The sequence below is a fragment of the Macadamia integrifolia genome, unplaced genomic scaffold, assembly GCF_013358625.1.
Source record: "Macadamia integrifolia cultivar HAES 741 unplaced genomic scaffold, SCU_Mint_v3 scaffold_210A, whole genome shotgun sequence".
Taxonomy (NCBI): domain Eukaryota; kingdom Viridiplantae; phylum Streptophyta; class Magnoliopsida; order Proteales; family Proteaceae; genus Macadamia; species Macadamia integrifolia.
The window spans coordinates 36,746-58,349 of record NW_024870643.1 but is presented as its reverse complement, the minus strand read 5'-3'; the positions used below and the strand labels follow the sequence as shown (position 1 = coordinate 58,349).

Sequence of the window (21,604 nt, the reverse complement as noted above, 5' to 3'; positions counted from 1 at the left end):
GCTTGGACACCTTTCAACCTCATATTTTAGGAAGCAACTCTGAAACCACTGACCTCTGAATCCCACCAATCATAACCCAAATTGACGATCAGGGAAAAAAATATTGAAATCAGCACAGGCGGAAGTTACAGAGCGTGGGTTGAGTTCAGGTTGATATCTTATAGTAGGAAGGTTTGAAGGCAATTGAACGCGAGGGATAAATTGGGTCGCTTTGGGGAGAGGGGCGATCTCTCAAGTTTTCAGGTTGATAGAACTCGTAATCAGGGAGCTATCTCAATCAGTCAATCTTGATGATGAACAGAATTAGTAAATAGGCAGATAGAATTTAGTAACTGAAAACAAACAGGGATAGAGATTACCTACTGATGACCACGATAGAAACAAGATGGTTGCTGGAATTTGACAAAACAGTATGGAAGAAAAAGAAAAGAAAGAAGGGGATATGACCAATAGGCTTTGTAAGGATTAGAAACTTACAAAAACACAAGGAACAAGCATTTGTAACAGGCTTTACATCATGGAAACCATCTGAAAGGGACCAACATGGAAGCCCAGTCATGGAATAAGGCATTTCTCCCAGGGCTGCAACAGCTGATGCACTATAAGTTTCACTGCTTCACTGTGACCCAAAAGCAATTTTGTACAACTAAGGAAAACATGATATCTTCCCTTGGATGAGAGATTTGAACCATATTTGCACCATTTGATGAATCAGGACTTTTCATTTCATCCAGTTTTGCTATTTTCATTAATTTTAGGAATAAAAGTTATAAATGAGCTATAACCACCCATGAAATTCAAAATGCATTGCAGCAGGTGGCAAACAACCACTTCTAAATTAAAGTTCTTATCCCTGACCCACTATAAATATTTCAACTGAGGGGCAGAAAAAGGCCCCTATTCCACTATTGCTAGGAACAGCTACTTGCTTCCTATGCAAAAAAGCTCTTCTGCCGCCATAAAGAACCTGCACTCACTCATTCTAACTTACAAGGCAGATGACCATTCAATCAAGATTAGGAGATGATGAAGGCATCAGCATCACCAACCCGAGTAGTATCTCCAACTGAAAATAAGCTCCTGAAGAATGCCTTGCTACTTCCCCTTGAGTTTACAGTAGGCATATAAACCAGAGCCAAGGAAACCAAGAAGTTGCCCAATAACGTTCAACTGGGAGAAAAAAAATGGCAGATAGTGCACATGAGCAAAAGAAAAAACTGTGGCTAGAGGACATCAAATAACATAAGACCGAAGAGAAACTTATACATACAAAATCAAATGGAAGCCCACCAAATAGTAGCCAGCCAAGTCCGACGGTAAAAAAATCCTGCCACAGAACAAATATTGGCGATTCCAGATCATGTATAGAGAATGATTAACCGCCCCGTACAAGTTTAAGGTCTAAACTTATCTTATTTGACATAAAGTAACATAAAGTGAACCGATGGGATGCTTGTAATTGGTAAGGGGTCCTTCATGAAAATCTTCGGAGCCATACAACATCATATCTCGGTAATCTGAAGGTCAACACACAATGCTTTTGGTCATCCATCACATTAATATGTGAAGATGATAGGCTCCATATATGGACTCCATGGGACCATGTTACACGTCTGTGCATACTTTGTGCATTATGGTGGCCAGAACTGTACAACCAGAGTGCGTGGGCACCATCTATGGACCTCTGACCCACCTATCCCCAGGTGTCTCCTTCCCAACAAAGAAAGAGACGCAGGTAGGAGGTGAGGGAAGACCATCCTTTTAGTATTTCTATTTTATACAGTTTATTTATTTTCTTGATAATAAGCTAATATAATTTGGTTCTTGGGGCAGAACAGAAAAATTGAGATGACACAGGACTAGGCTTATTTTAGTTGAAATAAGCCTTGGGTTGGGTTCTATAAATGTTGGCCCTTTGGTCCAATGAGTTTTATTTATAATAAGCATTTAATGGGCCTAAAATAAAGGTAGAAGATAGGAATACAAGTTTTACTTTATTAATTTAATTTGAATGTTTTATTTCATAAAGTAATTGTTATTTCCTTGGTTGTTAAGGATAGGATTGAGTCTTGTATAAATAGAACTCTTATTTCGAGAATTTTAAACATGTGGAACACCTATTCTACCTAGTTAAGATAGAGTGTTGGTAATAGGGACATCTATTCTAATTATGGAAATAGTTTCCTATTTCAAGTACACTTTCCAGCATATCTTTCTAAATCTGATAATTATTATTTCATGGTCTGGCCATATCTTCTTCTTCTAAACCCTTTCTTCCTTGTTTAAGCTCCATCAATCATGTCAGTACTTATGTTTATATTCTCCAGTTTCCAGCATATCTTTCTAAATCTGATAATTGTTATTTCCTGAAGTTATAGATCTGAGATCACAATTATGCTTCAGATTTGTTAATCGCAGGTCAATCTGAACACCCCTACAATTTCATAATTGGAATCTGGTTTTTTATCATTAGAGTCCCAATCTTCTGGAACTCTTATATGATTGGTAGCTTACAAATTAAGTTAATCGATTTTGCTACTGTTTTGTGTTCAAGTGCTGTGATCAGAGATCTGATCTAGTTGTCACACATTACATGATATCGAATACATATATCTGAACTTGTCTATGTATCAGCACTGTATCCCCATCATATCTGCAATTAATCCTCAGTTGAGAGCATAGTCGTCAAGGCGTCTCCTAGGTGACAACCAGGCGTCCAGGCAGCCCAGTTGGGGTCTGGGTGACTACCGTCTTACTGTAAGGTGCAGCACATATTTATGTCAAATATAATTTAAAGTAAATGAAATAACAAATATAAAGACATTTACTTAAGAAATTATTCATAAATAAAAAATACCCCTTATTTGAATCCAATAAAAATAGTTTAAAAATAAAATTCAGAATGGATAAAAAGTCAACCCTCCAGTATAAGAACAAAAAACTGGATTTTTTGTTGTAAAAGCGATTTTCAATTTTCAAATAACTTGGGTTTTTCTTAATTCTGAAATTTTCATAAATCTTATCATAGTGAAAAACATTGCTAAAAAACAAAAGTGATTAAATAATCTTTTGTTTTGATGTCCATAAAATTATTTTTATTTAGGTATTTTAACAACACTAGCTTATTTTAAAATAAGTTTGATTGGAACATAACTTTATCATTACGACTTAGATTTAAGTAATCTTAGACTCGTTGGAAAGCTTGTTTTGTGCTCTACCCAATACAAAAAAACTCGCGTAAAAATGAAATCATTTGACCAGTCAAACTTATAAGAGAACAAGAACATTTCTCTAGATGTTCATTTTTGATGAATTAATGTTAATTTTTTATGACTTGATGTGGCTTAATGTTTATTTTTTATGATACAAGGTATATGTAGCATACTAAAAGGTTAGAAAAGAGGAAAAATAAAAAATAACACTGGAGCGACTTAGGCGCCTAGGCAGGCAACTTGTCACCTAAGCGTTTAAATAGTCGTACACTGCCTTGGAGCCATGACAACTATGGTTGAGAGAGTCTATTCTGATAAGGATTGTTTTGAAAACCATAACCTGGCCATTGATTTGAATCTTCTCTAAGTATATTGTTCATACATCTGAATTTGATAATCCAGTACATTCTGGACTAAATCTAACCATCAGATTTCTGATTATTGCCTATTTCATATTGCTGGTTTCTTAGCCGATCACTGCAATTCTGGTTTCCAAGTGAGCTTGTGAACCTATTTCTTTTAGGCTTCTAGAAACCCATCAAGTGGTATCAGAGCTATGGAAGGACCACAGAGGGTTATTGGTTATCTTCTTACAATTCGAAGAAAGTCAAAATTGAACTTCAAATTAAAGGTTAATCGTGTGGATCTGATTCGGCATTGTTTCAAAACTTGTAGATAAGTTTTTTTCAAGCCGGGGGAGAATTGATGCTGATAAAGCATAGAAGTAGACTTATTTTAGTTGAAATAAGCCTTGGGTTGGGCTCTACACATGTTGGCCTTTGTTCAATGGGTTTCTTTGTAATAGGCCACTCTAATAGACCTAAAATATGGGTAGAACATAAGAATATGGATTTACTCCATTAGTTAAGTTAGAGTCCTTGTTTGAGTTAGTTTCCTTTAATATTTCAGCTTCTTAGTCAGTTAATGTTACCTTATCATTTCAAAATTGGTTTAGGCCTTTCCTTTTTTGAGTTCGAGTTTGTTTTTTAAGTAGAAGGAGGACCTCGGCATAATGGTAAGGTTGCCCCATTGCAACCTAGTAGTCGTAGGTTCAAGTCAGAAACAGTAATGCAGGAGTAGATTACAAGTAACTAACTCCGCAGTTTATAACCCCAAACAATACAAATAGGAGTAAGAAACAAAGAAATAATACCATCAAATAAATCCCCAAGGATACAATACCCATATAGGAGCAAAACCAGCCCAAAACCTAACCCCATAGGAGAGAGAAAGACCTGTTTTAGAGCTGGAGAGAGAGAAGTGCGGCCAGGGCTGTAGGAGTTTATTAAGTTGCACTCTTGGGCATAGATAGTCCCTAGGGAGGGTACAAAAACCCCCAAAGTTGAGAGGATTCTGACGGCTGGTTGTGAAGTTACAAGCTTTCTTGATTTTCCAACCTAGAAGAGAAAACTGAGAAGAACCTTCAAGAACAGTAGTTGAATGCTTCCAACTGTGACTAGGTAAGGATCGTGGGACCCTTATGAGGCCTGGAATACCCTGATTGAAGACCTGGCTGAACAGAGTATAGAAGAGAGAAAGAGAGGAGATCAGTCTCTCTCTATTCCCACTAGGATTGCTAATTGGTTCTGATTTCTGCAGACTTTTATCAGAATCTGAATTATACCTCTTGAATGTTACAGTAAATAAAAAAAAAAAGAATAAAGTGGATGGGGGATTGAGAAGGGTGAAAGAGAATAAATGAAGTAGCTATCTCATCCTGGGCTTCTCACCCACAACTATCTCAGCTGCTCTAAGCATTTAGTTGCAAACTTTCTTTCATCCAAATCTGTCCAATAATGGTACATATGCCTCTCTATTTATAGAGGGGAAGTTTACAATCATACAAATACTAAGAGCTAGTTTCCCAATAGGACTAGACACTCTTACTACAACTAGGAGCTAGTTTCCCAATAGGACTAGATATTCGTACTACAACTAGGAATTCAAAATAGGACTAGGACTTGACTTTATGACTCCAACATGGAGTAGGACTAACAAACTAATAGTCCATATAGGACTTTACAACCAACTAATGGCCTAATGGGTCTTTATTAAATTAAATAGCAACTAATTAAACTAATGAATAAAATCCCGTTTTTCTACCTTCTACCCATATTTTAGGCCTATTAAAGTGGTTCATATCAAAGAAAACCCATGGGATCAAAAGCCCAACACATACATAACACAACCCAAGGCTTATTTGCAATAAAATAAGCCCAAGTGACTTATCTACATCAAACAACCTCTCTACAAACCGGAGGTAAGGCTGCCTACACTATGACCCTCCCAGACGGCCAGACCCCACAATGGCGAGAGCCTCGTGCACTGGCTACACCCTTTTTTTTTGTCTTCCATATAAGTAGGAGCTTCAACTTTTTACATGAATTTGAGTAATGAATTTGGCCTGTTGCCTTTGGTTCTATGGTAATGCAAAGTGCTCCCTACATTGGTGATTCAGTAGGCTCCCTGGTGGTGATTCCAAGTTTGGGCATCGGTGGTGATTCCTAATCATATTTTTTCCATATTTTTCTTTTATTTATATTCCATTCCAGTTTCAATTTCAAAAGCCTAAAAAATCCTATTTTTCCCTTTGAATTCTAGTTTCCTACTTTCCAATTGAAACCTTAGATATTGCAACAAGGATTCATTCAATTTTCATCTTTCTGATTCTGTTTTGGAGATTCTGTTTCTATATTTTGTTACTATTTAAGATACTTAGTTGATCCCTAAAGATCCCCAATTCTGTCCGTAGTTGTTGAGTTGTCCTTTCCCAAGTAGGATTACTCCATAAGTGTGAATCTGGCCACAGATTATGATCACACTTGGCAGAAATCTTCTACACCAAAATCAGACCTGCTGTTATTCTGTTATTATTTTTATTTCAAATCTGGTTTGTCCTGTCCTGCAATCCTGTCGCAAGCTGATCTCCACTGGATTTCAATGGTTCAGGATTAGACTGCATTACCCGGGTTTTAGAACATTCATGACATTAATAATTGTCTCAGGACCAGAGTAGGATAAGGCACTACAAGAGATAGAGGTAAACAAACCTTTAAATTACCGCACATTGTTTGTGTGAGTGCTGAATTGAGAGTCGTATTCAGAAATATACTGTAGTTCAATAAGAAAGCCATTATACAGGAAAGAAGCATGACAGCCTGCCAAAAAAAAAAAATACACTAGTGCTAATTAGACCCACTGAATCAAATGCACAAGTGTATATTACCTCAACAAGAACAAACAGCTTATATAAATATTATTCTCTTTTCTTCTATGTTTAAGTGCAGAAATAAACTGATTGCACTGAACTGTGCGATAGGAACATGAGGAAGTGAAGATTGAGATAAATGTAAAAAGTGAAATTTTTAATTTGTTCTGCAATAAGATAAATGTAAAACACTATATTTAAATCAGATCAACAAAGCCTTAAGACCAACTACTTCAGGTCAGCTACAAGAATCCTTTTCAACCAATTCAATTAAGGTAGGGCCACACCTTCTGTTAGATCATACACATTTATTTCTCCTTATTACTCCAAACCAAGTCATTTAGGCCTCAGAATTATTCTTTAATGCCTTAACTTGAACCACATCAATGTTCATTAAAAATTTCCAAAAAGAAATAGTTTGCACAATATCTCTTTATTGGTGCACAACTGCTTTTTTCTACATGACTGAAATATATCAATTGGTTTCCTCATCTCGTCTCCTGTTTGTGCCACACCAAGGTACCGTAGTCCGCAAATGCCAACAACCTATATTTCTAGTTACATCCTTTAAAGGCTTGCCACTCATCCATATCGATTTCTGCATTTCAGCTGCACTACGTTATGCATGCATCATTTCTTGATTGCCCAAGATTCTGCTCCATACAATAAGTTGGTCTTATAACCCAATCAATTTCACCCTTAAATTTTTTTGTGCAGTTAAGAGCCACTCTAAGGAAAACCTTGTAAACCATAATAACTCCCTGGTGAGAGAAGCCTATAGCTCTTACTAGATCCACCGGTACAAGTATTTAAGTAAAACATAGTGTGTGAGACGTAATAAGAATAAGCAGAACATAAGTTGGAAAAAACAAAACCATAAGAAATAGCATGTTATGTGAATGCACAATCAGTTGGCATAAGATGCATGAAAATCTGTATATAATCATCAATAGGCCCAAAGGAAAAAGAGCAGTAAAACAGAAGCAAGAAATTTGCAGCCCTTGTCCAGAAGTAACATCATCCCAAGTCCCAACACCTTCAAGGTGCCCCTGTGGTACAATAACATGCAAAAAGAAAGACAAGTTTATCTGTGACAGGAAGTACCTGAAATCCAGCTGTATATAAATGAGGAAAATTCATTGTCATCTCCAAGTCACCTCGGAAAAATGTCCAAAACAGTAACACCGGTCCACATATTATCCCTACAAAAAATATTGGTAATATATAAGCTAAAGGAATCACAGTTTTTAAACTTTTGGATGAACCACATTGCCCCAAAAACACAAATGTTGATCAGCTTAAGATATGACTATCTCACCATTGCACCACATTAGACCAAAGCTATTAAGGCCACTAGATTTTCCTGTCAAGTAATTAATACCATTAGAGTAACCTACCAGAAAACTTCATTAGGAAAGAATGAAAAGCTGGAAGATATAAGAAATACTACCAAGACGGGCTATAGTTGCAAGGTATATTGCTGTAGTGATGTTGGCAATGAATACAATAGCGTAGCCATAAGAGTCAAATGACAAGTCTCGAGCTCCCGCAATAAATGCACCAAGAACAATCAATACCACACTGATGAAACCCTTGGATTTACCATTAAGAAATGAATTAGAAACATTAAATATATATATATATTATGTCAAAGACATCATGATGACTTGCATCAAACATTATAACAAGGACATTCCATCCTGAACTGACTTCATACTAAAGCAGCTAAAAGAAATAACACTATAATACAAAAGGTGTCTTTATATCATGGTCCACCAATCCACCTCATTTATTACATTATTAGGTCATCACACTCTAAGACAATAAAGAAAAGGAAAAAAAAAAAGAAAAAAACACGCATTAGCATGTTTCATTCCATCAAAATTGCATGCTCAGTGAGAATGTCAAGAAAAGGTGAATATCAGAGAGAGAGAGAGAGAGAGATCAGGATGTATTTGACACCCCAAAACATGCATCCCCTACTAGAAAACAGTGAGAAAGGGCCATTTACCTGCCAACAACAGAGGATGAATACTTCTGCCTTGTCAGAAGATACTCCACAATCATTGTAAATACCACAGTAGTCCGCCTAAGGGTTGTGTACATGGGAACATTAACTCCACGCACAGACTCCATTGACGCCAGCTTTTAACAAGGGAAACATGATGATAGATAATGACATTATTTAAAGCTCACATGAAAGAACTCATAATTCATCAAGAAAACTGAAAAAATGTACAGTCAAATCATACCATGTAAAGCAAATAAGTTATTGCAAGAGGTGATGTCTGAATCAATGTCTTAAGGGGAACCAGAGTTGGTGAGTTATCGGCAAGAACACGGGATTCACCAACAGTGAAAGAAATAATTTTCCACCGTCTCATTGCATAGAGGAGCGCAGATGAACATATTATCTGTGGCAAATAGAAGATAAAACACTTCAATAAACTTGTGCAAAAATCATGCTGTACGTTTCAGCAAACATTTTTTTAGTTGAAAATGAAAATGGGGAATCGAACTTCCAATTATATGATTTGAAAAGATTGAAGCACAAACGCAATAATAGGAACATCAAAAATAACTAGTGGAATAAAATTCAAGAGTAAAGGGAGTAGTGGGAAAACATTGAACACTCTCTCCCCCCACCCCAGCTCTGTGTGTGTGTGCGAGCGCTTGCACATGCGTGTGGTAAATCTTGCGGAGATTTCTGGAGTCTATAATAGCACTTATTAACAATCTAACAATGAAGTGATGACTGCCTCTGAACAGTTTGCCTTGTACGATTCTTTGTATTTGTTAATAAGTTTTTCATGCTTTAATAGCTATTTTAAGGATTATAGGGCTTTACAGAGGGAACTTTTACCAGCTTCTTTTTTTTTTGGGTAAAATAATAAATTCATTACCAAAGAGGAGAAAATACAATAAAACAAGCCCAGCCTTTACATAGTGGGAGGAGGAGGCATAAGCTTATAAAATAGAAGGGGAGAGGCCCCAAGAATGTACAATTAGCCTCTTTCCAGGGGAAAATCAGAACACCGACCAGAGAACACCGCACCTCAGATTTTACTTCAAAAAGAATGAGTTCCAAATTTTCTGGTAGGATCTAGATTTAGAGGTTTACCTTCTAAGGTTGCCCTCAAGCCAGATGTGAGAGATAGCAGCACCAAAAGCTAATTTGCCAACCTTATCACCACAGTATTTCCCAGAAAAAGATATATCGACCGACATCCATTCTCTATCGAAAGGAAGAATTGTTCCTCTCCTAGGACAGAATTTGGTTAGAAGATGGACCAAACTACAGAGAAAGGGGGCAGGTGAAGAAGAGGTGATCCACATCTTCAGGGGCAGTCCCAAAAAGGCAGCAAAGGGAAGGGGGACAAGAATTTGCCAGCAGATAAGGAAGGACTGCATAGGGAGGCAGTGGGTGAAAACCTCTAACAATGAAGCCGTGGCAGGGGATGTAACCAGACCAAATTGCGCTAGACTTAAATGCAACCACGAGCCCTAATATGCTCCCAATCAAACTTGGCACTGAAGAGACCCAAAGATGTAGCAAAACCAAAAGACAAAGTCACCACTACCAGAAGGTCTCTAGACAATGCTCGGCAAAGCACTCCAAATGGAATACAAGGAGGATGAGGGGGTAGGGCCCAACCATCTTGCTGAATAATGCCAGAGACCATGTCCAATCTGCCGAAACCTGAACTGTGACCAGTTCTATCACCCACTAGGTGGAGAACTCCATCCGGGTGCCAGAAGTCAAGCTAAAATCTAGTAGAAGATCTATCATTAATATGAGATCTGATGATCCCATAAGCAAAGAGGTCTGAGCTTAAGGATCTTCCTTCAAACCAAGGAAGCATCGGAACAAGACGGAGCAGTCCAGATATGGTCATTGCATAGGGAGCGAGAGAAGACCCAATCCACCCAAATACTCTTCCGCTTTGCTGCTAGCTTCCAAATCAACTTGAGAATACCAGCCTGATTGACACCTTTGATTCTTCTCAAGTCAATGCCCCCTTCCTCTTTGGGGAGACAGTGATACCCAACTAACAGGGTGGAGGAACCTAGCAGAATCACAACTCTTCCAAAGAAAGGCACAAATAAGGAATTCCAAACTCAAAAGAGGACTGAGAAAGCCAAAAAATGCCAGTCCAATAAATTAAAGAAGACTGAAGGACAAATCTAACCAACTCAAGGCGGCCGACATAAGAAAGAAGGTTCCCTTTATAAAGCTGAAGCCTTTGACAGAGGTGATCCAAAATGGGGGAATAGTAGTGGGCAGTCAATCTTGAAGGGATCAAAGGTAAACCCAAATACTTGACTTGCAACCAACCCGAAGGGAACTCAATCACTTCTCTAAAGCAAGTTGAGTCAACCTCACTAACCTCAGCAACAAACAGGAGAGATTTTGCCAATTGATGTGAAGATCTGACAAGCTTTGAAAATGGGACAGATTCAAGACAAAATGGACTGAATCAAAGCGGAACCAGCTTAGAAAAGGTCATGAGATTATCGGCAAAAGCCAAATGAGAGATCTTAAGGGATATGCAATTTGGCATATGGGAGATGAGGTGTTGGTCCATACTAGATTGAATGCTCCTAAAAAGGACTTCAAGAGCTAGAGATAAGATGTAAGGGGAGAGGGCACAACCTTGGCAAATAACAGCAAACGAAGAAAAAAAGCCTACAGGGCAACCATTGATCAAAACGGAGAATCAGGGGGAAGAAATGCAATGGAAGATTCAATTGATGAAGATGGGAGGAAAGGACATCTTGTGCAAGACATTGATAATGAAATCTAAGACAAGAAGTCAAAAGCTTTGTGAATGTCCATTTTCATAAGAGTAGGGGGTGGGATATTCTATCAAAGCCTCTGACAAGCTAGGAACGGAGAAAATGTTATCAGTGATGGATCTACACGTAATAAAAGCCGATTGGTTGTCACTAATAAGGGAGTCAACTGCCAGCTTGAGACGATTTGCAAGGATTTTGGCAATGACTTGTACAAAAGGTTTGGTTGATACCTTTTATCTGGCTTGGGTTAAAGAAAAACTACGCAAGGCTGAAATGAGGTATGGTTTGGTAATATCCCAAGAGGGGGAGAAGAAACCCATACTAAACCCATCTGGACCAGGAGATATGTTTTCTTTATGAAAGAGAACAGGATAGAGCATTTCCTCTTCACAGGGGGTAGCTTGGAGAGAGTGAAGGAGGGAAGGAGGGATAGTTTTATTGAGAAGCCCATCAGAGATGGCAAGGGAGGGAGGGGTATTGAAAGTGGAGCTGAAGAAGTTGACTGACTCAGCCTTCATGTCCTTAACAGAGGAGAGGAGGGAGCCATCACTTAACAAGAGGGAAGTGATGGAGTTTTTGTTGGTTCTAGCCTCAAGGGATATGTGGGAGTAAGCAGTGTTGGAGTCGCCGAGTTCCAACCATTTGACTCTGGACTTTTGGGGAAGGAAACCCTCTCCTCTTGGGAAACTAAGGAGAGGAGCTCAAGGGAGAGATTAAGCTCCTCCGAAGCAGGGGGCATTGAAGATGTCAAAGTGGAGCTGTTGTAACCCGGCAGTCAGTGAGAGGGGGTGAATCAGTAAGTCTAATTCCGATCCCCAAAAAACTGTCTGATGTCTGGCCAAGAAAAACCTGATATACCTGTCCCTGTTTGCACACAGTCGTATGCACACTCAGTCTCTCATAGGCACTTCCAAGTGTGCACACCCATTCCACATTCCACGCACTTCAATATAAAATGCAAACAACAAGCATCCACAACACAGGATTTTTACGAGGTTCGGCAATTTGCCTACATCCCCGGAGTAGTGCCTGTAAAGGCTTCATACCTACTCAATACACTACTTTTGACTGCACCCACACCCAATTTTTTCAAGCCGAAGCTGAGATGGCACTCGCAGTGCTGGTACAATGTGTAGCACCCACTACACGGGAGCACCGACTCCCAGTGCTTAGCAACCACTAAGCACTCAATAAAGAATACAGTAAATTTGGGTTTATATCAATGCCCTACAGTCAAGCTCTGCCTAGCATATACATCCACAACTAACTAGCATGCTTACAGTTCATCCACAACTAACTTAGCATGTATACATTCATCCACAACTAACCTTAACATATATACATGCATAAAATGTAAATCAAAGGTTAGAGAATCTCACAACCGATTGCCTAGGATGACTAGAAACTTGTACTGACAAGTTTGGTGCTCACACCTTCTCTCTCCTTGGCTTCTTGCTCTTCAAAGCAAATACATCCTTGCTTTCTTCTCTTCCTCCTTGGCTTTGAGTTAATACATCATTAACACACCTCAACCACCTCTTTTACCTCCTTCAATGGCCTAAGAACATTAATCATCAAGTATTCATGTTCATTCAAGGACAAACAAAGAGGGAGAAGCTTCTCTTGCCAAAACCGTAGCCTTCCTTCACTCAAAACTCATTTTTCTTGCTTCTATAGTGTAGGGCTGGAAAAAACAAAGAAGTAACAACTTGGTTCACCCAAATCCGAGTTAAAATGAGGGAGATATGACCATTTGAAGTTGGAGCAATGAGATAGCCTGAAATGTAATCTTCGTAGGGGTGGCGTAGGGTACACCAGCGGCACGCGCAACAGAGGCGCAGATCTAGCCGTAGACCTCATCAAAAGGTATCTCTTAATCTGAGCCGCCTGATTAAACCAACAGACAATAGATCTAAACCATAGGTTTTGAATCTCTATGACGTCATCATGACGTACGTGCTGACATTGTCAGACGTGTTATCGATCAACGATTGGTTGGTGTAGCGAGTTTCACGGTACGCTGTAGGCTATCTTTAATAAAGCTCCATCGATCTTGACCGTTAGATTGGAACCGATCTGATATGATTGGCTCAGATCAAAATATGGAGAATCTCTTTATAGATTCTATGCACATGTGCTACACACAATCAAGACTCAATATGGTGAGGTGCCACACCATCATATCTAATACATGCCTCGGGTAAGCATCTTCAACGGAAGCTCTTACACGAACCGTCAGATCTGAATCTGACCGATGTGGCTCAATCTGAGCCGTGTATTAAAGATCCCTCTGATTATCTTATATACACATAAATCCTTGTCTTCATATTTCCAATGCTAAACACCCCTTATCAACTAAGACCTTCAAAATCTCAAAATTACATAAAAGCCCTTCAAATTTCAAAAATACATTCCGAAAAATCCACCCAACCCCGAGAGCATACTGATGAATTTTCGGTTTGGATTTTCGAACTGGCTTAATGGAAACACTTATAACTTTTTCATACGATATCCGATCGAGATGAAACGAAGTGTGTTGGAGCCGTAACTGGAGCTCTACGACTTTCCAGAAGACTCAATCATCCGAATCAGCCATGTAAAAAGACCAAAATGCCCCTAGACCTTTCCAACGACGTATCTTTCTACGGAATCGAAACGCGATGAAATCAGAACTGTTGGAAAGATTGGATTTTTGTCATATTGTTACATGGAGAACACTTCCTTTAAAAAATTCATCTTCAATGCCGAAACTGCCCTCCACTGCCACAAATGTCGTAACTTCTTCATACGGTATCGGAATGCGACAAAATCAGATGCACTGGACTAGATAAATTACAATCTATATTTTTCATGAAGAAACGATCTTCCAAAAACGTCATTTTCACTGCCGAAAATGCCCCCGAGCGTAAATAGACCAATTTTGTCAGTTTTGACCCAGAAACCCGCACCACATAGTAAGGATGTATCAAACCATTCCATGCATACCAAGCGGCTCTGTTTTCTCAACGGTGACACTGGACACTACCATGTCATCATTTTCATCCATGTCACCCAAACTGGCCACGTCATCACCGCCACGTGGCTAGGTTGCCAACAAGAACAACCATAAAACAATAGGAGCCACATCTTAAGTCAATAAACTTAGCTCAACAATCAGAAATAGAAGCAGAAGTATTTCTGAAGGAAAAGGAGTTCCAAACTTTGTGAGAACATTTAACATTACGGAGCTTCCTAAAGAAGGTGATGGGGGGGAGGAGTGAGCCTATACTGGTTGGGACCATGCATCTCTAACAATAGAGAGGAAGTCAAGAGGGGAAGACGACATGTCAAAGAATTTGAAGGGTTTGGGGCTAAAGGAAATATAGGGTTTGACAAGGATGGAGATAGGGTTCTGGTCAGATATGCCATGGAATCGAAAGTGGCATAGGAGGAGGGGGAAGAGATCAAACAAGCTTCATTTACAAGAACTCTGTCAAGCTTACAAGCAATCCTAGAATCACCACTACTCTTATTATGACAAGTGAATTTGAGACCATAGCATCTAAAGTCTTCCATACCAATGTCTTCAGTGCACTTTTTAAAAGCATCCATTGATGGATCATCTAGAAGGCTACCACCTTGTTTTTCATGGCCAAATCTGAAAACATTGAAGTCACCCGGATACCCAAGGATGAGAGTTCGCTTGAAGAGCAGTTGATGTTTGTCCAAAGGGCTGATCTATCAGAGGGGTTGTTCGCTGCATAAATGACTGAAAGAGGAAGCTATAATTCCCAACTGGATCACTGACTTGAAGGTGCATAAACTGAGAGGAGGAATGCAAAACTGAAACTTGAACAACTTTGGGATCCCAAAGAAACCATAAAAGGTCGTTTGGATGATGAGAGTAGTTTGGTGAAAATTCCCGAGGGGAAACAAAGAATTCCATGGAGGGAGCATTCGGTTCTTTGTTGAGGATTTCAACAAGACAAACAAGAGAGGCATAAAGATTTGATGTGGTTGCAAATTTTGGCTTGTTTCCCCCGAGAATTGAGACCCCAAGAGTTTCAAATGAAGCAATGGCTGATTTGGAACAAAGAGGATGAGGGTGCAGCAATGGCCCTACAGAAATGGGCCTGGAAGAGGATGCATGGTGGGAGGGGTCTAGAATTCCATTGCAGGTTTTCCTACAATATTCATGCAAAGGGCAGAGATATAGGAGGGGTAGGGGTTGCCCGGGAGGGTGGAGGGACAAGTGGGCAAGTGGATGGTGGGAGGCAGCCATAAAGAAGAAGTGGCCTTGCGGCCTTGCGGCCTTGCAATCAGGTGAAGAAGGTGGAAGCAATAGGTTGGGGTTTATGTGAGTAACCGATGGATCCAGAGGGCTCAGTTGCAGAAGAGGGGAAGTGGAGGAAAAAGGCAAAGAGTGAGTTGAAGCATGGCGATGGGCTTTCGAAAGAGGGTCATGATGGGTGGGCTCAAGGATAGGGTGATGGGTAGTGCAAGGAATAATGGAAGGCCCATGCAAAGTGTGAGGAGCATTGGCGGTCATAGTTTTCATAGCACCTAGGCGAACCAAGGCAATCAAGGAGGCAAAAATTAATTCGACACTAGCAAGGCGCCAAGGGCACCGCCTAGGCGACCAAAGGTACCAATCCGGACAAACTGCTTGGACACCTAGGTGATGCCTTGACAACTATGTTGGTGGTAGAGTGCCCAAAAGCATGGTTCGAAAACTCGCCAAAATTTTGGATATTTCGCTATTAAACAAAATTTCAGGTGAAACACGAAACAAACATAGGTTCAGTCATTTCGTTTTGAAATTTTGCTCATTTTGGTTTTTAAAAAAAAAAAAATACACTGTCTTTGAAATTTTGGTCATTTCAATTCGCTAATTTTGGTCATTTCGGCCAGTAGAGACCCCCCACCCCAAAATGGCCAAGCAAAATACATATTTCGGTAAAATTTCAGTAGTTTTGGATTGACCGAAATAGTGAAATGAAACAAGTTTTTTAACCATGCCCAAAAGGGGAAGGCCCATGAGTCAAATAAGACAAAGTGAGTGTCTCAAAAGAGACATTCGAGATATTTCAGATAGAAGAGGGAGGGCTAAGGGCAGAGGCAGCTCATGACGAAGCAGGATCCATCGATGTTGTTGGCTGAGAAGATGCCTTAGCAGATGAACCAGGCCACAGAGAGGGGTAGAAAGGAGAAAATGTTTGCAAGGCAAAGGGAACAGGGGTTGACAGAAACTTCAGAGAGAGCAGAAGCATTGTCAACAGCTTCAAAGGCCAAGCAAGTAAAGGGGTTTAGACCTGGGTAAAGGAGAATGATGGACTGATGGTAGGGAGGCAGCTGGGTGATTGTGGCCACAAGTGGAGTTGGTCAATGGATCATGGAGACAATGTGACTTTTGAATGTGGGTATGCTTCCTTGACTAAGAGAGTGGTTAAGGTTTGAAAGGTTAGGGTGAGGAAGGGCAACGGGATGAGGGAGTATAAGAAAGATGGTTGAGTGAGAAGGGTGCAATGGTTTGGTACTTGAAGAGGGGGATTCAACAGAGAATACCAGGATGGATGTTGAAGCATCTTCAATATAAGTAGTAGCGACAAAGGAAGGGGCTTCATCGAGGACAAGACAATGGGGCTTGTAAGAGGACGTTGACATTATAGATTTCACAGATAGGCGGCAACCATTCCAAGCCAATGGATTGGTTAAAGGTGAATCCTTCATCGCCAACAACCGAGGTGCATTTTGGAGGGGGTCTGCCGCTGAAATTTCAACACATAGTCTAGCGTCTAGCCTGTCCATTTGCTTGGTTCTTCCATCCATATACAGAGGCTTACCCAAGACTAACCAATGATGCTAAGGCCCTCTTCGCAACAAAAGTGAAGTGGCAAGCCAAGAAGGGTTACCCAGATGGGGATGGGGCTGAGCTTGATGTAGTCAAGTTGCATGTGCCGGTCCCATTGGCGAAGAAGGATGGGTTTGCGGCCAACATGCCAAGGGCCACCCTCAAGAACACGGTTCTTATCTTCTTTTATGGAGAATTTAAAGACAAAGAACCCATTGTCAAGCAGGTATTTGTCCATACACCCTTTTAGTTTACATTGCATTGAGAGAGAAAGCTTGACGATGTTGAAGGGGCGCGACTTCCAATAAAGTGTGCCACTTCAGAGCTTCAACCTTTTGAGGATCCAACCATAGAAGGGGAACAAAGTGTAGAGGAAGACCTTCTCTAGAAGGAGACTAATTCTGATAAAAAAAAGAGAGGTTCATGCAATACAGCATTTGGGGGGGGGGGTGGTAGACGGGCGGACTGGGTGGTGGCAGCACCACGTAAGAGCTTCCAGCCATGGCGGCAAGAAGGAAGGGATGGGAACACTCACGGGAAGGAGAGGCACTTTTTTTTTCCAATTTTTCTTCCACGTAAAATGGATGGAAGGGGACACTCATGGGAAGGGAAGACCTTTTACCAGCTTTATTCAGGATTGGTTAGTGAAAGGCAATAATCACAAGAACATGGAACCAGTTTTACTATGGAGACACCCATGTGTTGAAGTTTGATTGCCACAAACGAGTCAAAAAATAATGGACAACATAAAGAGAGGCAAAATTTCTGTTTAAATGATAAAGTGATACTCATCTTTGCAGGCCTAATGCGCATCATGAAATTATCTCTTCTCCCTTTCAAAAGTGATTGGCCTCCCTTCAAGCAATTCCCCAACAACTAAGGGTTGAAACTTGAAAGTGATAAGGCCAATGGTTACGTAACACTAAAGAAAAGACCCAACCCACCTAGGCATCTCATTACCATTATTTGCATAGATACATAAAATTTTTCCCAGGTTTCATATTAATTTTTATAGATTTGTCCTAATCATCTGGAAGATGAATGTTGCTCTTGTAAACTGGCAAAGATAGATAGGATTCTGTGTCCTTAAGGGGATTTGTGCCATCATGTGCATATTTCATTTGTCACTAAGGACCTCCTTTAACATGATTTAATGCATCAGTATTAAGTAATAACAACCAAGAGGTAAAAAGCATGAATAACCAAACACTGTAAGTCTGTAACAACTCGACTATAGGCTGCAAATCCACAAGAAATTAACTTAGTAAGAAGTAGTTACCTGAAAGAGTGTGATGACATTTGCACATGGGAAGCTATATGAAGAAAGAGCAGCTTTGTTAAACATAATCAACAATACTGTAAGCAGAAGTTGAAGTGTAGCAGTCAGAAAGCTGGACCAGAGGAAGTTGGCAATTATAAAAACACAGAAATGGATCATAATCAGGATTTAAAGAAAAAAAAAGGGCCTAAGAGAGAAACAATAAGAACAGCATTTTCTGAAAGCGGAGGACAAAATTAATTGGAGAAAGCAAACCATATTGAAGTAAGAGGTGTCGAAAGACTACTAAAAACCATACATCAGAAAAATAATATAGAGGGTTGCATCAGCTACCCAAGTCATTCACAAATGTATGACAAAAAAAGAAGAAAAATGGAAGAAGGCCCCACGAAAAACAATTAAACAATAATTCACCAAATGAAGCTATAAAATTGATCAGTCTGAAGATCCTGAGTGAGAATGTAAAGATCAATAGAAATGAATTTAATTATAATTTTGTATTGATGTTAACATTACCAATCATTGAAATGAGTATGGAAACTTCAAAGATTCCACTAGGACTTTCGAACATACAGCCGCAAAGGCTGTCCAGGAGACTACTATTGTTGGTTGGTTCATGTCCATCATCTTAGTTTCTTAGTTTAATATAAGTATTTATAAGGTACAAACACTTAACATGAATAATCTTAATGCCCTAATGCAGTTGAATGGTGAGTGCTATATGGGAAAGAGGCATCTAACTTGAGGAAGATAGCAGTGAAGGTGTTATCCCAGACATGTTTCGCCGCTGTATGTGAGTGTAACTGGAGCAACTTTTCACTTATCTACTCCAAAAGGCAAAACTGATTGGGTCATGCACAGCTGGAGAACTTGAAGATATGGTACATATGCATGGGTATGGAAAATAACAAAGACTTATTAATCAAGCTCGGCAACATCTCCAGTTGGAGTCAAATGAGGAAGATCCCTCTACAAGTGGTGAAGGATCGAGGTATTGCTACATTGAATGAACCTGGGGGTAGCCCAACACTAAGATCACTAGTCAGATGGGTGTTTATGTTGACAAATCTATGGCTTCTCAAGAGGGTCAAGTTCACTCATAGACACCTCAATTTTTTGAATCCCAACCTAGTGGGGGAGATGAGGAGGAAGACATCGATTGGTCACATTCCAGTGGCCGCACTCTCGCAACATCCCCAGATGTTGTTGCATCCAAAGGGTTAGAGGAACAGATAAGCCCATCCAATTCACAAGGGAAAGTCAGTTTGACCATGCCACCCAAGATCTTAACCATGGTGCACATGCCCCTCATAGAAGCTACTCAAGAGGTCCACGTCATTAGTTCGGATAGATCCATATAGACATTAAATGCTTGTTTGGCACACTTGGAGGCCTAGGAGAGCAGAGGATATGGTGGGTATGGGCAAACAAAACAGTGGCGTGCACCCTCGTTTGCCATAGAGAGTTCTAGTCTCAACTTCCAAGGACGGTTGGAATACCTCTTCTTCTTCATTCCCAACTACGTATGATGGTTTGTCACAAGGTGGACCATTTTTTATGGACATCATCATCTCATACCCAGCCCCCCAAACCACATCAACCTTGTCCACCAAGTAGCTACAATGGATCAACATTTGCACCATCTTCCCGGACCAAGGATCCATAGCCTAGGTCAGGTTACCAAGAGTGTGCTGATGATGACACCTATCTCACATAGTTAGGGTGTCAACAGTTGTTCTTATTGTCTATAATGACACTTTTGATACTGGTGTATTATAAAATGGTTTTCTTCATTCTTAATAAATATTTCAATTTCTTTAATTAAATGTTGTGTTTCCTAGTACTAAATTTATGTGTAAAATAAGTTCTATAAGAAAAAAATACAGCAGGCTACAGCGACAGTATACAGTAGCAGCCTATGGTCCGAAGCCAAACTACCCATGTTGATGTGTTATTTTTTCAATCTAATAGTTCGAATATGAGTAAATATGTGTATAAATGCTTAAATAGGCTTTACTTGAAGTCTCAAGGCGAAATTCAACTATTTGACCAACAAGATGCACATTTCGATTTTTTGGCTGAAATGTGCAATATTTCGGCCAAAATTTCACCATTTCACGAAATATTTCAGTTTCGACCCTGGTTGAAATTGAACTTTTTTTATCCTTAGTTTTTTAAGGGCATGTCCATAACGAAATAGATGCATTTCTGAAAAGCTTCTGTTGGCAATCTTACCCTATGGTTCATAACTTAAGTTTCCTGTATGGGAATTGGTTTAGAATTCTATGTTTGGCTTTCTTAGTTGCCATAAGCTGAGTTTTGTTATTGTTGCATGGGCCAGTGGTGTTAATTCCTCTATTTCTTTGTATTTTCCTCCTATTAATAAGATCCTTTTCTCAGAAAAACATTCTCTCTTTTCTACTTTCAATGTGCAGTTCACCTTCATACAGATGTTTACACATAAAACATTGAACAAACAACCACATATATCAGCCATTTTATGCTCCAATAATATTATTAATAATTTTATATTTTCCTATCAAAACTAAAAAGAAAATAAAAAAATTCACCACCACCACCACATACATCAGGAAATCTCTCTCCTGAATATCTAGTGTCAGCATGCTAAATCTTGTACTGAAAAGTTCTCAGTCCCCTTTTTCTTTTCAGGTTGAAGAGCTGGGACTTGTTGGACCCTACAATTAACCATAAAAAATACAAGCAATTGCATCATCATGAACAAAATCAAAAGGATCAAGGAACTGAAAAAGTACAATGTTAATCAACTTAATTATATCATCTCAAATAGACTTGGATTTTCCATTCCTAATCTTCCCACCAATACATTCAAGATCCTCATCTTAACGACAGTCATTTATGTATAGGCTCTCCCCTCATAAGCTAACTTCACGCTCCTTGAAGTTTAGCTGGTCTTACTGCATTAGTAGAACTGTAAAATATTTCCTTCACTCTGAATAGAACGCACAGTGCAAGTGACAGTCTAAAAACCATCTCCACATATGGCCACACAACTAAAGTTTGAGAAGAAAACCTCAGATATTTCTCTATTTCTCTTTTCCCTTGGACAATCAAACAAAGATCAGGAAAAAAGTACTCCTGGCCATCATTCTTTAATATTGCCTTCTTAGAACACTCTTGCTGAATTCCACTCTATTTGACCTGTCTGGCCTAAATTAGTCATAACCCATTTATTACAAGGGGAGTGACTACCATTGACCTAATCTTCCCATCTTCTTTCTCTTCCTCTGTTTTTTTTT

At 39.5% G+C, this 21,604-nt stretch overlaps 1 protein-coding gene across 3 annotated transcripts in view; it reads right to left on the bottom strand.

Annotated features, from left to right (window-relative positions):
* The window catches only part of LOC122071333 (UDP-N-acetylglucosamine transporter UGNT1-like), a 68,464-nt gene that overhangs the window by 39,511 nt on the left and 7,349 nt on the right, over window positions 1-21,604 (bottom strand). For 2 of the 3 annotated variants that reach the window (XM_042635673.1, XM_042635672.1), the window contains 9 exons: window positions 18,327-18,403; window positions 8,673-8,834; window positions 8,432-8,565; window positions 7,871-8,001; window positions 7,739-7,783; window positions 7,525-7,622; window positions 6,263-6,370; window positions 1,271-1,327; window positions 703-1,170 (listed from right to left, as the gene is read on the bottom strand). In XM_042635673.1, the coding sequence (XP_042491607.1) occupies window positions 1,096-1,170; window positions 1,271-1,327; window positions 6,263-6,370; window positions 7,525-7,622; window positions 7,739-7,783; window positions 7,871-8,001; window positions 8,432-8,565; window positions 8,673-8,834; window positions 18,327-18,403 (887 nt within the window). In that variant the 3' untranslated portion in view covers window positions 703-1,095. Of the gene's footprint in view, window positions 1-702; window positions 1,171-1,270; window positions 1,328-6,262; window positions 6,371-7,524; window positions 7,623-7,738; window positions 7,784-7,870; window positions 8,002-8,431; window positions 8,566-8,672; window positions 8,835-18,326; window positions 18,404-21,604 lie in introns of those variants that run through there. The other variant, XM_042635674.1, reaches the window with a different exon arrangement.